This window comes from Brassica rapa, chromosome A10, assembly GCF_000309985.2.
Source record: "Brassica rapa cultivar Chiifu-401-42 chromosome A10, CAAS_Brap_v3.01, whole genome shotgun sequence".
In the NCBI taxonomy this organism is placed as follows: Eukaryota; Viridiplantae; Streptophyta; class Magnoliopsida; order Brassicales; family Brassicaceae; genus Brassica; species Brassica rapa.
The window spans coordinates 198,615-213,074 of record NC_024804.2 but is presented as its reverse complement, the minus strand read 5'-3'; the positions used below and the strand labels follow the sequence as shown (position 1 = coordinate 213,074).

At 35.2% G+C, this 14,460-nt stretch overlaps 3 protein-coding genes and 2 long non-coding RNA genes across 5 annotated transcripts; 4 read left to right on the top strand and 1 right to left on the bottom strand.

Moving 5' to 3' along the window:
- Positions 1-777: 777 nt before the first annotated feature.
- Positions 778-2,862, top strand: LOC103844659 (protein BPS1, chloroplastic). Its single transcript, XM_009121458.3, has 3 exons — positions 778-1,016; positions 1,155-1,211; positions 1,632-2,862. The coding sequence occupies exon 3, from the start codon at positions 1,648-1,650 to the stop codon at positions 2,698-2,700; it is 1,053 nt and encodes a 350-aa protein (XP_009119706.1). The 5' UTR covers positions 778-1,016; positions 1,155-1,211; positions 1,632-1,647; the 3' UTR covers positions 2,701-2,862.
- LOC117128893 lies at positions 804-1,632 on the bottom strand. The gene is made up of 3 exons (XR_004452303.1): positions 1,153-1,632; positions 1,070-1,079; positions 804-1,010 (listed from the first exon to the last, which is right to left on the bottom strand). It is a non-coding gene; the product is annotated as an uncharacterized LOC117128893 (long non-coding RNA).
- Positions 2,863-3,113: 251 nt separating the features above from the next.
- Positions 3,114-6,779, top strand: LOC103844660. Its single transcript, XM_009121460.3, has 3 exons — positions 3,114-5,114; positions 5,906-6,457; positions 6,537-6,779. Exons 1-3 carry the CDS (start codon positions 4,242-4,244, stop codon positions 6,645-6,647), a joined length of 1,536 nt encoding a protein of 511 aa, XP_009119708.2. The 5' UTR covers positions 3,114-4,241; the 3' UTR covers positions 6,648-6,779.
- Positions 6,780-8,177: 1,398 nt separating this feature from the next.
- LOC103844661 (ferric reduction oxidase 2) lies at positions 8,178-12,092 on the top strand. The gene is made up of 8 exons (XM_009121461.3): positions 8,178-8,447; positions 8,604-8,706; positions 8,801-8,995; positions 9,305-9,539; positions 10,115-10,442; positions 10,538-10,781; positions 10,882-11,600; positions 11,690-12,092. The coding sequence occupies exons 1-8, from the start codon at positions 8,303-8,305 to the stop codon at positions 11,827-11,829; spliced, it is 2,109 nt and encodes a 702-aa protein (XP_009119709.1). The 5' UTR covers positions 8,178-8,302; the 3' UTR covers positions 11,830-12,092.
- Positions 12,093-13,716: 1,624 nt separating this feature from the next.
- LOC117129122 lies at positions 13,717-14,365 on the top strand. Its single transcript, XR_004452705.1, has 2 exons — positions 13,717-13,882; positions 14,224-14,365. It is a non-coding gene; the product is annotated as an uncharacterized LOC117129122 (long non-coding RNA).
- The last annotated feature ends 95 nt before the right edge of the window (positions 14,366-14,460 follow it).

Sequence of the window (14,460 nt, the reverse complement as noted above, 5' to 3'; positions counted from 1 at the left end):
TGGAGTCTCTTCTTCACGTGTAGGAGAAAAACTAAGAGGTAGACGACATACAATTTGATAAAGGGTGAAAGAAAATATCAAATATGAAACTGTAAAATTTCCATAAGTCATTCCATTTTCTGATACTTTGATATTTCTTAAAGAAAACTAAAGTCATCCTAACAAAGCTTTTTGTATTGAGTATAAAAAATATTAAAATGCATGTATTGCGTACACAAACGTCAAAAACTCAAAATGATATGTATACATGCACCTTTTAAATGTTGTTTGATGACAAAACAACATATAAAAATAGTCATTTTCATTAACCAACATATTCTTTTTAAATTGTAAGTTTTTTGTTCTGTTTTTCCAAAGCTCTTATTAGTAATACAATTTTAAGAATCATGTGACCAAATTTTCATAGCAGGCCTTTGGGAATGTCATTTACAAAAACTATTCTCCCATGGTTAATTGCGCAACAAAAAATTGATTATAAGGGTATTTAGCTGACTAATCCATGATTAGAAAATGTTATTCAAAAAAAAATAATGAGATGATTTATTAGTTTGAAGAAAATAATAGACCACAAAAGCTAGCCTAATGGAGTGATTGGCATTGACAAGGGAAGAATGATCAGCCGTTGGATGAGGAGAGGGAAGAATATTAATCAGCTGGCTAGAATTGACTTTTCTTGTTTTGTATAGTAACGCAACAAGTAGGCAACTAGACAATGTGCGTTCCTACTTCCATAAAATAAAAATAAAAATAAAAACAAGAAACACGTACACGCCTTCTTCATTCATCTGTGGTTTAAAAAGTGGTTTTGTCACAGACCCGTAACCGAAACATAATCCCACTTCCTCTCTCTGTCGTCTACCAAATCAACGTCAAACCTAATTAACATTTTGTTCTTTGATAAACTGAAGAAACACGGCAAGCTGCTTGTGGTTTTAGTCATAAAAGACCAACCCCCCTTTCTTATCTTTCCTCGAAATTTCTCTGACCGCCCCTCCTCCACTTATTGTTTTCTTTAGGTAAGAAGCACACCGACCGTTGATTTGTCTTGTCTTAATTTGCTTTTAATTACTTTTTTGTTTCTCTCTCTCTCTCTGATATTTCTGCTTTTATTTTCCATCTCTGATTTATTATCTCTATCTATCTCTATTGCACAGAAACTTGTATCAGGCGAATCCCAGTTTCATTCTTCTTCCAAGGATCTATCACTTTATGTAAGTCTCGATTACTCTTTCCTCTGCATAGTTTGTCTATGATTCGTTTTCTCCTTTTTTTAATGATAATCGTGTGTTAGATTTGATCTATTTTCTGTGTTAATTTTCGATATGGAATTCAGATCTGTAAGATACAGACATGATGATGAATTTCTATTCGTGTATATTAGAGACATAGCTATTCCCTTTCTTGTAGGGGGGGGTTGACTCACTCTTGGATCTATGGATCTGTCAGATACATAAAAGATCTGTAAAGGCTTTAATCTAACAACTGGTTTTGGTTATGATGAAAAATCCAAAAGATAAAAACTTCCACAGAGAAATTGCAATTAACAATTTTCTTGATTTTTTTTTCATGGATTTCAATATTTATTTTATGTTTATGATATATGATCGTTGCTGGTCTCCTTTGTTTTTCAGTATCAACTTTAACAAAATGGCACGTCCACAAGACCCTCCACGCGGTTTCTTCCCTTTTGGAAACCCTTTCAAGAACCTATCTTCCAAGAACCCAGTACTCTCCTCTAACCTTCTCTCCCTCTTGAACACTTTCGAGACCAACTTAGCTTCTTCCATTACAAAGCTTGTCCCCAAGGAAAAGTCCCAGATCCTCACCCTTTCATGGATGAGTCAAGCGATGGCATCTCTTTGCCAGACCCACAACGCTATCAAGACTCTTATAACCGATCTAGAGCTTCCTGTCTCAGATTGGGAGGACAAGTGGGTCGACATCTACCTAGACATCAGCGTCAAGCTCCTCGACCTCTGCAACGCCTTCAGCTCGGAGCTAAGCCGCCTCAACCAAGGCCATCTCTTCCTCCAGTTTGCTCTGCATAACTTGGGGACCAACGCTCCTCAGAATCTGCCGAAAGCTCAATCCTCCCTCGACGCCTGGAAGCAGCACATCGTTTCCAAGAACCCGAGGTTGGAGAGCTGTCACGCGATCCTGACCAGCCTTGTTCAGACCTTGAATCTCCCCAAGGTGAAGAACTCTGCCAAAGGCAAAGTCCTGATGCGGGCTTTGTACGGTGTAAAGGTCAAGACTCTGTACATCTCTGGTGTCTTCGCTGCTGCCTTCTCGGGTTCATCGCAGAACCTTCTGTACGTTACGGTCTCAAACGAGCTTCCGTGGGCACCTTCCTTCATGGATATGCAGAACACGATGAACTCAGAGATGAAGAGCATATTCTTATCAGACGGTTTAACCGTTATGAAAGAGCTCGAGGCTGTTGATTCAGGTGTTAAGAACCTTGCCCCTGCGATCCAACAAGGGTCTATAGATTCCATTTCGCTGCAGCCGTTGAAGGACTCGGTCACGGAGTTGACGAGTGGGATAGACCTTGTTTCCAAGGAGGTGGATTGCTTCTTCAAGATTCTGTTATCGGGGAGGGACACTTTGCTGGAGAATCTCAGGTCGATGGGCGCACCAACAACGGTGCTGACGACACCACCAAAAAAGGCTGCCGGAAAAAAGCAGAGAGGATTCTGATAAACTGCTGTTGTGTTGTGAATAGATGGTATTGTAAGTGTTCCATCTTGGTCGTGAATGTATTATTATTAGGTGCTTGTGGTATTGTGGTCGTTTGTATGAGATGCAGTGAAACTAATATATGTATAAGAAAAAGTTTTAATCAACTTATCTATAAAGCTCTATAATAATGTGCTAAAAGTTGTTTAGATTGATACCACTATTAACAAGATCGTATTCGTACGTCTAACAGTTACCCCTCAGAACCGCCAATTCGATATTGCAACTTTTTTTTGTCATATAATAAAATGACACATGAAAGACTGTTAAACCATACGATTAGAAACATATCAAGACTATTAAATAGAAACATATCACGAATATGAGGAAAGTTATGGACCTGTGGTATGGCCTAAACAAGAGTATGGTACTGCCTAAATAAAACATATCACGAATATGAGGCAGGCTGTGCGTAAACAGTTGAATTATACCTACCTAGCTAACTTATTGGTTAATTACGAAAAGTAATATTGGTTAAGACTTTAGAAACAAAAGCAAGTAATTACGATCGGTTACATAGTAAAATAATAATAAGTTTTTTTTATTTATTTAGAAAGGGTAAAAGAATAAGTTGAGGGTTTCTGTAGGATGATAGTAACGTTTATTTGGTTTTGAATTGATTTCTGGATGAGTGAGTTTCTTATAGTATTATTTTTTATTTTTTTCATTAGGAAGTGAATTTGGTATTATATTTTCTTTTTACATTTTCCCTTTTCTCCAAAGGATGTAATTTTTTTCTTTGATGATATATTTAAAGGAAAAGTATAAGGTAAAATTAATATCCCTCAAGATTTATAAAATTCTCAAATATGTTTTTATTTTCATTGATACAGAATAATAATAATAATAAATAAAATATCATTTTAATAATTTTAAAAGAATACTAAATCCAAAAGTAGATTTGAGTAGATTTTGTAAAGATGTTATTATGATTTTAAGATGATTTGAAGAAATTTCAGGATATTTCTAAAAGAATGATAATTTCCATTTTTCTTCTATTTCTTAGTTCATGAATTATATAAAACGTACAAACATTATTTATTTTATTTTATTATTCATTTTACCCAATGAAATCTTGATCAAACATGATAAAAAGAAATAAGTGATCACGAAAAGTAGTCATTGACTATCCTGATATATCAGTTTTGACAGGATGTAATCGGTACAGTCAATATAACTTACCATGTTTACAAATTACATATATACAACATACACCTGCCGAAGTATAATGTATATAATTAATTTCATAAAGATACTTACTGTTTAAATTAAACAAATTAATGGGTCAGAAGAACAAAGGAATCCATAATATCCATTTTCCTAGGATAAAGACCAAAAAAGTAACGATTGTATAAATAAAAACCGTTTTATTTTCATATCTCCTTTATAAGAGGAGCTAGGTAGAGAGAGCTCTCTATAAAAACATAATCACCAGCAGTAACCAACGTAGTCTTCCTCATTCTCCGGTGTGTAGAAAACCTTTTTTTTAATTATTTTCAGGCATGGGAGACGATAAGAGAGATCAAAAGCCATATTCATACGAGAAAGCCAAAACGTTTTCATGTAACTCACATTCTTCGTCTTTGTTTAGGCTCATCTCAAAGCTAGTCTTAACTTTCGCCGTTATATTCTGCATCCAATTCGTTTTCTACTCATACGATTTCACCTCCTATACTCCACCTCGATCTCTCATGAAAATCGCGGTTTCGCCAGTCGGATCCGGATCCGGATCTTACACGAGTCCAAAACCTGAAGACACGGAGATAAAACACGTGGTGTTCGGGATCGCTGCGTCTGCGAAGCTCTGGAAACGCAGAAGAGACTACGTGAAGCTCTGGTGGAAACCCAACGGGGAAATGAACGGCGTCGTTTGGTTAGACAAACACATTGACGACAACGACACCGTTTCCGCCGGTCTCCCTCCTATCAAAATATCTTCCGACACGTCAAGGTTCGAGTACACATACCCAAAGGGCAACAGAGCAGCGCTGAGACTCACGCGAATCGTGTCCGAGACAGTGAGGCTTTTAAACGGAACAGAGTCTGAGAGAAACGTGAGGTGGATTGTGATGGGAGACGACGACACCGTGTTTTTCACGGAGAATCTTGTTAGTGTTCTGAGAAAATACGATCACAGCCAGTTCTATTACATTGGGAGCTCGTCGGAGAGTCACATTCAGAATCTGAAGTTCTCCTACGGGATGGCTTACGGTGGAGGAGGATTCGCCATTAGCTACCCCTTGGCTAAGGCGTTGGAGAAGATGCAAGATCGTTGTATTCAGAGATATCCCGAATTGTACGGCTCCGACGATCGGATTCACGCTTGTATGGCGGAGCTTGGTGTTCCTTTGACTAGAGAAGTTGGTTTTCATCAGGTTCGTCCTCTACTTTGTTTTGTTGGTATGTGAATCTTTTTATTGATATTATATTCAAACTACTATGATACTCTTCTCCTTTTGAAGATCTTTTTCCTCTACTGCATTTTTGAAAAAGAATCCCCATATCTCAACCATATTTTGAAGTTTTTGTTAAAACCATATTTTGAAGTTTTTCTCTACCAATAGGATGTTTTAAGTTTTCATGCTTTCGGTTTGTTTATTAACACACAGGATTCTAACGTAATTTTCATTTAATTATTTTGATAGAAATATTTTATAATCTTTTATTTTTTCATTAATATCCGTGTATACTAAGTGAAGTTTGATAGTGTGAAAACTGTTACGGTCATACTATGTTTATGTTACATTTGGTTAGTTTTTATGTTGGAAACTTTGACTCTGATCTTTTTTTTTCTTTTAAAAAGTTCACATTACCCTTAAATTTAAATGATTTTATTATCACGACAATTTCGGCACAAATATAGGTTCTAGTCTCATATAAGTCATTGCTCCCACTAAAAGCTTCTGTACTTCTAGTCAAATATATAGTTAGTTGTTAGCTACGTGTTAATCTTACATTCCTCTGTACATTTACAATTATTTATACAGCTTTTGTTTATTCTTTTGTTGTTTTTATGATAGATCATAGATCTAGTTAATATCTTAAAACCAAATCTTATTCTAATCAAACCATAAAAATATCAAATATATCGATATTCGAAATCTTTGTTCCCTTATTTATCGATCCGCGTAGTTTTACCCACAGTATTTTTCTTTTGTTGCAACAGTTTGATATATATGGGAAACTACTGGGCCTGTTATCAGCCCATCCATTAGCTCCAATTGTCTCCATGCATCATCTAGACATAGTGGATCCAGTATTCCCAAACATGGGTCGAGTCAACGCCATGAAACGTCTCATGGCTCCAGCCAAACTGGATTCAGCGAGCCTCACTCAGCAATCAGTTTGTTATGACACTACACACCGTTGGACTGTGTCTGTGTCATGGGGATACACAGTTCAGATTATACGTGGTCTATTGTCAGCGAGAGAGATGGAGATCCCGACACGCACATTTATAGATTGGTACAAGCACGGAGACGGCAAAAGCTACGCTTTTAACACACGTCTTTTCAGCAAAAGCACGTGTCAACGTCCACGCGTGTACTTCCTCTCCAATGCGCTTCCTGATTCGGCCTTACACAGAACTGCAAGCGAGTACGTGAGGTGGTATGACATGTGGGATCTTGAATGTGATTGGGAAGTATCGGATCCTTCTGATATCGAACGGGTTATAGTTTATAAAAAACTCGTTCCCGATAGATGGAACAAAAATAAGGTTAGTAACTACATTAGCTGATTTTTGTTTACTGCTATATATGATGATGCTATTGATTCTTGTTTTTGGTGCAATTTAGGCTCCGAGAAGAGATTGTTGTAGAATATTGCCTACGAAAAAGAATGGGACGATGGTGATTGATGTTGGAGCTTGTGAAGATGATGAAATTGTTGAATTCTCTGTCAAATAGTGTATTTTTTTTCTATTATTGGTTTGGTCTCACTACCATATCTTAGTGTAACTTTCACACAAAGCTATAGAGAAGAACTACTTTCGGAATTTCCAACTGATGCATGTATGATATTGATATTATTTCAAGTTATTCATACCTAGAACTAGTTGGTTATTTCTGGTGGTTGATTCAGTAAATATGTTTTTTTGGATCCGTTGATATGATATGCGAAGAGAGTAAATGCTTTTGTTTTTTTCCTTTTAAAATCGTCAATATATATTATTCTCTTCGCATATCATATCCAAGGATCAAGTATAGACGGGGGAGACCTGATAACGTACAACACCGCCCGTCTGGTGAAAAGCGACACAACGTGAGTTTTCCAGTGAGCAGTGGTTACAACTTAGAAGTATCTTAATTATTATATTGCATTTATATAGCTAGTATGTATGTCACTTGGTACGCTATACTTCAAAATCTACAATATAAATCAGATCTTGATAAATAATAAAATACATGGACTTCCAATTAAAATTAATTGATAATGAATAAATTTATTTGTGTTATGGAATATAGATAGGTTTGGACAACATGAGTTTATATGATATTGCTTATGGTTCTTTATAACATCTAAATTCTACTGTGTGACATTATTCTATAATCAAACCTACGAAAATCACTAACTTCATGAGTTACAAAAAAAAATCACTTGCTTAACCATCTTATCTGGGTATAATATCTTTTATCCCACTTCTTAATTCTTACAAACTATTACGTTATCTTTTAAGACAGTAACGGATATAGTCTTATAACTCTTTTATTTTTTTTTTATCTTTTGGGAAACATTAGTCTTATGCTCTTATGCGGAGTTTTTCGCACATGAGTCTATGAGACCCAAGTAGCTTAGTATTAATTTACTTGTTATACTTAAAATGAACATCTAATGTCATACTTAAAATGTATCGGACATGTTTTAACGGATCAATGCTTAATTAAAGTAGTTAATTATCAGATAGGCTATGCTGTGATCAGTAAAAAGTAGCATGATCCTTGGCTTCTTCCTCAAGTCAAACTCTTAAATTCTTTGATAAAGAGTCCACATTGATCATGCATATATGATTTTTGTGCCACATAAATTTTTGAAAAGTATTAAACAATAGCATAGTATCTTCCGGGTGTTTTCTTCAAACACAAAAACTAAGTTAGGCAATAAAAGTGTATTCTTTTATGCGGTTTAGCTTTCAATACAAATCTGAAACTACTCGATCCAAGGAAAAAAAGAGTTTGGTTTCCAAGACTTTGTTACCATACTAATTAAGTGTCATAACGATTTTGTATGGAATACATCCTATGTTTTTCAAATCGCATAATCGTATTTTCTGTTGTTCAACACATAGTGTACATTTTTACGTCATCTCGACCCCCCCTCCCCCACAAAAAAAAAACCAAAACAAATGGATGTAGATAATGCAAAAAAAAAAAACAAGATCCACGGGGAGAGTCACATGCATGGAGCATGCAACTAGCTTACTTCATCTCATTCCACTCAAGATTTTCTTTATATATACACTCTTTCTCTACCACTCCTTCCCTCAAAATAAGCTAGCTGATCCTTCTCACTAAAGCCATCATATCTTTTAAAATCATAAGAGAGCGAGAGAGATAGAGATAGGATGGAGATGACTAAGTTCTTCATGATGGTGGTTTTCCTTGGAACTATCATGCTTTGGATCATGATGCCAACACGAACTTATAAAAACAAGTGGCAGCCTTATATGCGTCTAAAGTTTGGAGCATCAACTTATTTTGGTGCCACAGGTTTGCATGATCAATAGATGGATTTAGTAAAGCAACCATTAATCATCTAATTGTTCCTTCCATTAGCTCATGCTTTCGTAGGAACCTCCGTTTGTATTTACAACTTTTAAAATAATTGATTAAAATTTGTTAATATCTTCTCTGTTTGCACGACAGGGACGACACTTTTCATGTATATGTTCCCGATGATCCTCGTAGCTTGTCTGGGATGTGTGTATCTCCACTTCAAGAAACGAAAGAGTCCACACCATATTGATAGGTACAAAATTCAACGGGTGAATTATGTCGACAGACAAGTTGTATAACTTTCATCATTTCTTACAATTTGTTTCTGTATAATGGATATAATAAAGGGAGATAAAGGGGGGAGTGTGGAGTGCACTGAGAAAGCCAATGTTAGTGAAGGGACCATTGGGGATAGTCTCAGTTACTGAGATCATGTTCTTGGCTATGTTTGTGGCTCTTCTTCTTTGGAGCTTTATCACTTACTTGCGCAATAAATTTGCCACTATCACTCCTCAATCAGCCGCTGCAGATGGCCAATACTTGTAAGAATTCTTTTTCTTATCAACCATACATATATATATATATATATATATTTGGTTGGATAATTTCTACTTAACTTCTGAACATATATATATTTGAAGATTAATTAGTTCATTAGTACTCGATTATTTATATTCACCAAAACAAATTATTTTTGTTAGTGAAAATACTATACAAAAACATATGAGTGTATTTGATTGATTACTGAAATACTAATTTTATCATAGTTTATCACATGTCAATATCTTAGATTAAGAGAACTATATCGAGAGTTTAGTATCTGTCTCAATAGTTTTGATTAATATTTTAAGGTGGCAAGCCAAGCTGGAATCAGCGGCGCTAAGGATAGGGTTTATCGGAAACATATGTTTAGCGTTTTTGTTCTTACCGGTGGCACGTGGCTCGTCGTTGCTACCGGCGGTAGGACTAACTTCAGAGTCAAGCATCAAATACCATATTTGGCTGGGCCATATGGTCATTGCAATTTTCACCGCTCATGGTCTATGTTACATCATCTATTGGGTCTCTGTGCATGAAATCTCCCAGGTATATAACATACTTGTTCTACTAGTTATCAAATATTATGGATTAGATTTTTTGGCTTTGCCTAATAGTCCAATAGTTGGGTCCCACCTCTAGATAGAATAAAGTCAACGTTTCTAAATCAATGCTATAATTCCCGTCAACGTCATCTCTGAATGGATCAGCTTCCATACATACGCAATAGTGCAGTACTTTTTTATAGTTCTTTTTTTGAAACTCTTTTTTTTTTTTGAAACTCAAAAAACAAATAATACTTTTTTATAGTTCAATATAATAAAATGCGGTAAAATTTAATATTTTTGGTCTTCACATGCAATAATGTGAATATAAAGCAACTAATATGTAAAACGCCATTTTCTTAAACTGTAAAACGCCATATCTTTGAAACACGCATTTAATAGAAATCATATGTATAATGTAGTATATATACGAATATGACTTTTATTCCCAGTTAATGTGATCATTCAATTTCGCTTCATGCGCTTCTGTAACTGAAAGAATTTCGTATTGATCGAGGTTGAAGAAAATCATATGCATAAATCTATATACATATCGAATATTTATTTAATCAACTGCAGATGCTCATGTGGGATACAAAGGATATATCGAACTTGGCCGGAGAGATATCTCTGGTGGCCGGGCTTGTTATGTGGGCCACCACATATCCAGCGGTAAGGAGGAGATTCTTCGAAGTCTTCTTCTACACACACTACCTCTACATCGTCTTCATGCTCTTCTTCGTCTTCCACGTCGGCATCTCTTACACGTTTATCTCTTTTCCCGGTTTCTACATCTTCATGGTCGATCGTTTCCTTAGGTTTCTCCAGTCACGTGACAATATACGCTTGCTCTCTGCTCGGATTCTTCCTTCCGACACCATCGAGCTCACTTTCTCCAAAAACCCTAGTGAGTTCCCAAAATATTAATTATCTTTTATCTTATTTTATAACACTTTGTTATTGCGACTTAAAGCTCTAAGCTATATTATATATGTTGAACAGGGTTGGTTTATAGCCCGACGAGCATATTATTTGTGAACATACCGAGCATTTCAAGGCTACAATGGCATCCATTTACGATAACTTCGAGTAGCAACCTTGAGGCAGAGAAGCTAAGTGTCGTGATCAAAAGCGAAGGCAAATGGTCAACTAAACTTTATCAGAGGCTTTCTTCTTCTCATCAGATAGACCGCCTTGCTGTTTCTATCGAGGGTCCTTACGGCCCTGCTTCCACCGATTTCTTTAGGTCAGTTACTTTCTCAAAGACCCATCAAGAAATTTAATTGATTGCTTGCGTTTGAAGAAACATTGATATCATATGTATTTTTGTATGGTGTTATTTATAGGCATGAAGCTCTGGTTATGGTGAGCGGAGGAAGTGGCATAACTCCATTTATCTCAGTCATCCGTGATATGATCGCAACAAGCCAAAACCAAAAATGCAAAATCCCCAAAATCACTCTGATTTGCGCTTTTAAGAACTCTTCAGAAATATCCATGCTCCATCTTGTCTTGCCATTATCCGGCCTCCAGACCGAACTCTCCTCCGACATAAACATCAAAATCGAAGCCTTCATAACCCGAGAGAAAGAGCCAAAAAGCGAAGCTACAACGGAGCAAATCAAAACTCTCTGGTTCAAACCAAGTCTTTCAGACCAACCCATCTCAGCAATCCTAGGACCAAACTCATGGCTCTGGCTCGGCGGCATTCTCTCGTCATCGTTCCTCATCTTTATGATAATCATCGGTATCATCAGTAGGTATTACATTTACCCGATCGACCACAACACCTACAAGATCTATTCTTGGACTTCAGAATCCATTATATACATCTTGGTCATCTGTGTGAGCATCATGGCCACTTCAAGTGCAGCTATGTTTTGGAACAAGAAAAAGTACGGCAACAACGTCGAAACTAAACAGGTCCAGAACGTCGAACTTCCATCGACAACGTCTTCTCCAATCTCGTGCGGTTATAACTCCATGAGAGAAATCGAAAGTTCTCCACAAGAATCGCTAGTGCAACGTACCAGCCTGCATTACGGAGAAAGACCTAACCTCACGAGTAATATACCTTATATCTCTTTCTACATCTATATATCTCTGTGTATATATGAGTATTGTTATCCTAATTAGGTGCTTGTATATGAACAGAACTACTACTTGGCGTGGAAGGTTCGAGTGTGGGAGTTCTTGTGTGTGGTCCAAAGAAGATGAGACAAAAGGTTGCGAAAATATGTTCCACTGGTTTGGCTAAGAATCTCCATTTTGAATCAATCAGTTTCAGCTGGTGATCGAGTACATATTTTGTATAAAATTGTTTTCACCTGCTGTGGAAGTTGCTTGGATTGCAAGTTAATAATGTGGGTCTGTGATTTGACCTGTATTTGTGTGCTTGTTATATTGACCATTTTATGGTCTTTATTTTTCAACGTTTGATATATTTTAGTGGGAAAAGCTATACCTCCCAAAGTTACTCAACCCATTCGTTTGTAATCCTTACGTATGTTTGTAAATTGTGAACGTTGAAATATTATAAAATCCTTTCATTGAGACATATAAGATATATATGGAATCATTCGGATACTTCATTTGATAAATATCTTTATTTCTTAGTTCATTCGGATATATATATGGAATCATTTGTAAATATCTTTATTTCTTAGTTCAAACCATTCATGGAATCATTCGGATACTTCATTTGATACTAGATACAGTTTGAGGATCTGCACATCACCTCTTACCAGAAAACAAATATTATTCGTCCCTCTCCTAGTACTATCATCTCACATAGTGGATTTAGAGTTCGACTGATTTATAATGGCATAATTTCATTTCATTTCATATTTCTGGTCATGAGGAAAATTCATTAATCGGAAGAATTCCAGATTATATACATTAACAAAAGATACCAAATGCCATATATAGGGAATGACACAAAATAGGGGCTCAAACGTTTGCCTCCTCAATCATGAGCCAAAAGTTATAAACTATCTACTCTATTTGGAAGGAACGAGGCAAGATACTCCATGCTGGCCAAATTTAAGAGGAAGAAGTGTCAACTACTCAACTGTGATCGAACAGTAATGTGCCAAAAAGTGGCATAGATAAAGCTTCAACCGCCGCTTTGCAGTTAGAGACCATCTGGATTTTATGGACATGTAAGTTCCGGAAGTCTGATTAAAATACATTTTAGTTCAGTATGTATATTGCAACCGCTGATCAGAGATATATTCGTTTTCTGGTAAATGATGTTGCAGTTCCGTTCCATAAAGTAACAAAGATATCCTGTCCCGTTTAGTAATTTCGATTTAATAAACAAAAGGAGTCAACCGTGACTGATAAATGGTTTTCAAGAATTGTTAGGTTGGCAAGTCATCTAATCTTCACTACTATACACCTACTTTATGTTCCACACGTCATCAGTTAGGATTGTGTTTAGAAATTTTAAAACAACGATAAAGATCGTAGGCTTCTGCGAGTATTTACTGAAAAACTCAATATTTTCGTAGGGTTTGAAACTTTTGTTGCATTCGTTTCTTTTGAGAATAGCCATTTTATAGTGGTTAAACCAACAATTTAGGAAATATTATGAATTTACAAAATTAATTGATGATAAATTAAAACGATGTTCATGTACTATGAAAAAAAATTTAATAAACATTATTACGTAGAATGTGTTTAGAAATTTTAAAACAACGCTAAAGATTATAGGCTTCTGTATATAGAACATTTATCAAAAAAACTCAATATTTTCGCAGGGGTTAACACATAGATTTTGAGAAAAATCAAAAATATGACAATACTGTTTTAATGCATAGTTGCATCCTGCACTAATATATGATGAAAGTCAAAGAGGTTTGGAACCTTTTTTGTCTCTGTTTCTTTTGAAAAATAGCGATTTTATAGTGGTTAGTCAACCAATTTATGAAGTATTTTGAAATTTTACTAAATTAAATGATAAGAAACTAAAACGATGCCCATGTACGAGGAAAGAGAGTTTAATATATATTAATACAAATGTAGAATGTTTTAAATTTTTTAAAACAACACTAAAGATCATAGGCTTCAGTATATAGGCATTTACCCCAAAACTCAATATTTTCGTAGGGGTTAACACATAGATTTTGAGAAAAATTCAAAAATTTGAAATTAGTGTTTTAATGCATAGGTTCATCTTGCACTAACATATTATGAAGGTCAAAGTGGTTTGAAACCTTTGTTGTCTTCGTTTCTCTAGAGAATAGCGAGTTTATAGTGGTTAGTTCACCAATTTAGGGAGTATTATGAAGTTATACTAAATTAATTGATAAAAAATTAAAAGATGTCCATGTACCATGAAAGAGAGTTTAATATACATTAATACAAATGTAGAATGTGTTTAGAACTTTTAAAACAATACTGAAGATCATAGCCTTCGGTATATATAACATTTACCTTAATATTTTATTAGGGTTTAATACATAGATTTTGAGAGAAATTCAAAAATATGATAATACTATTTTAATGCATAGTTGCATCCTGCACTAACATATGATGAATGTCAAATATGTTTGCAACCTTTGCTGTCTCTTTTTTTCTAGAGAATAGCGAATTTATAGTGGCTAATCTACCAATTTAGAGAGTATTATGAAGTTTTACTAAATTAATTGATAAAACATTAAAACGATGCGTATATACCATAAAAGAGAGTTTAATATACATTAATACAAATGTAGAATGTGTTTAGAAATTTTAAAACAACGTTAAATATCATATGCTTCTGTATATAGAGTATTTATCGAAAAACTCAATATTTTCAAAGGGTTAACACATAGATTTTGATAAAAACTCAAAAATATGAAAATACTGTTTTAATGCATAGTTTCATCATGCATTAACATATGATGAGTGTCAAATAGGTTTGGAACCTATGTTGTCTCCGT

Coding starts and splice junctions, on each gene's coding strand:
- LOC103844659 (XM_009121458.3), top strand. CDS start 1,648: ATGGCACGTCCACAAGACCCTCCACGCGGTTTCTTCCCTTTTGGAAAC.
- LOC103844660 (XM_009121460.3), top strand. CDS start 4,242: ATGGGAGACGATAAGAGAGATCAAAAGCCATATTCATACGAGAAAGCC. Junction 5,115..5,905: donor GAGAAGTTGGTTTTCATCAG/GTTCGTCCTCTA, acceptor TTGTTGCAACAG/TTTGATATATATGGGAAACT. Junction 6,458..6,536: donor ATAGATGGAACAAAAATAAG/GTTAGTAACTAC, acceptor GGTGCAATTTAG/GCTCCGAGAAGAGATTGTTG.
- LOC103844661 (XM_009121461.3), top strand. CDS start 8,303: ATGGAGATGACTAAGTTCTTCATGATGGTGGTTTTCCTTGGAACTATC. Junction 10,443..10,537: donor CACTTTCTCCAAAAACCCTA/GTGAGTTCCCAA, acceptor TATGTTGAACAG/GGTTGGTTTATAGCCCGACG. Junction 10,782..10,881: donor GCTTCCACCGATTTCTTTAG/GTCAGTTACTTT, acceptor TGTTATTTATAG/GCATGAAGCTCTGGTTATGG.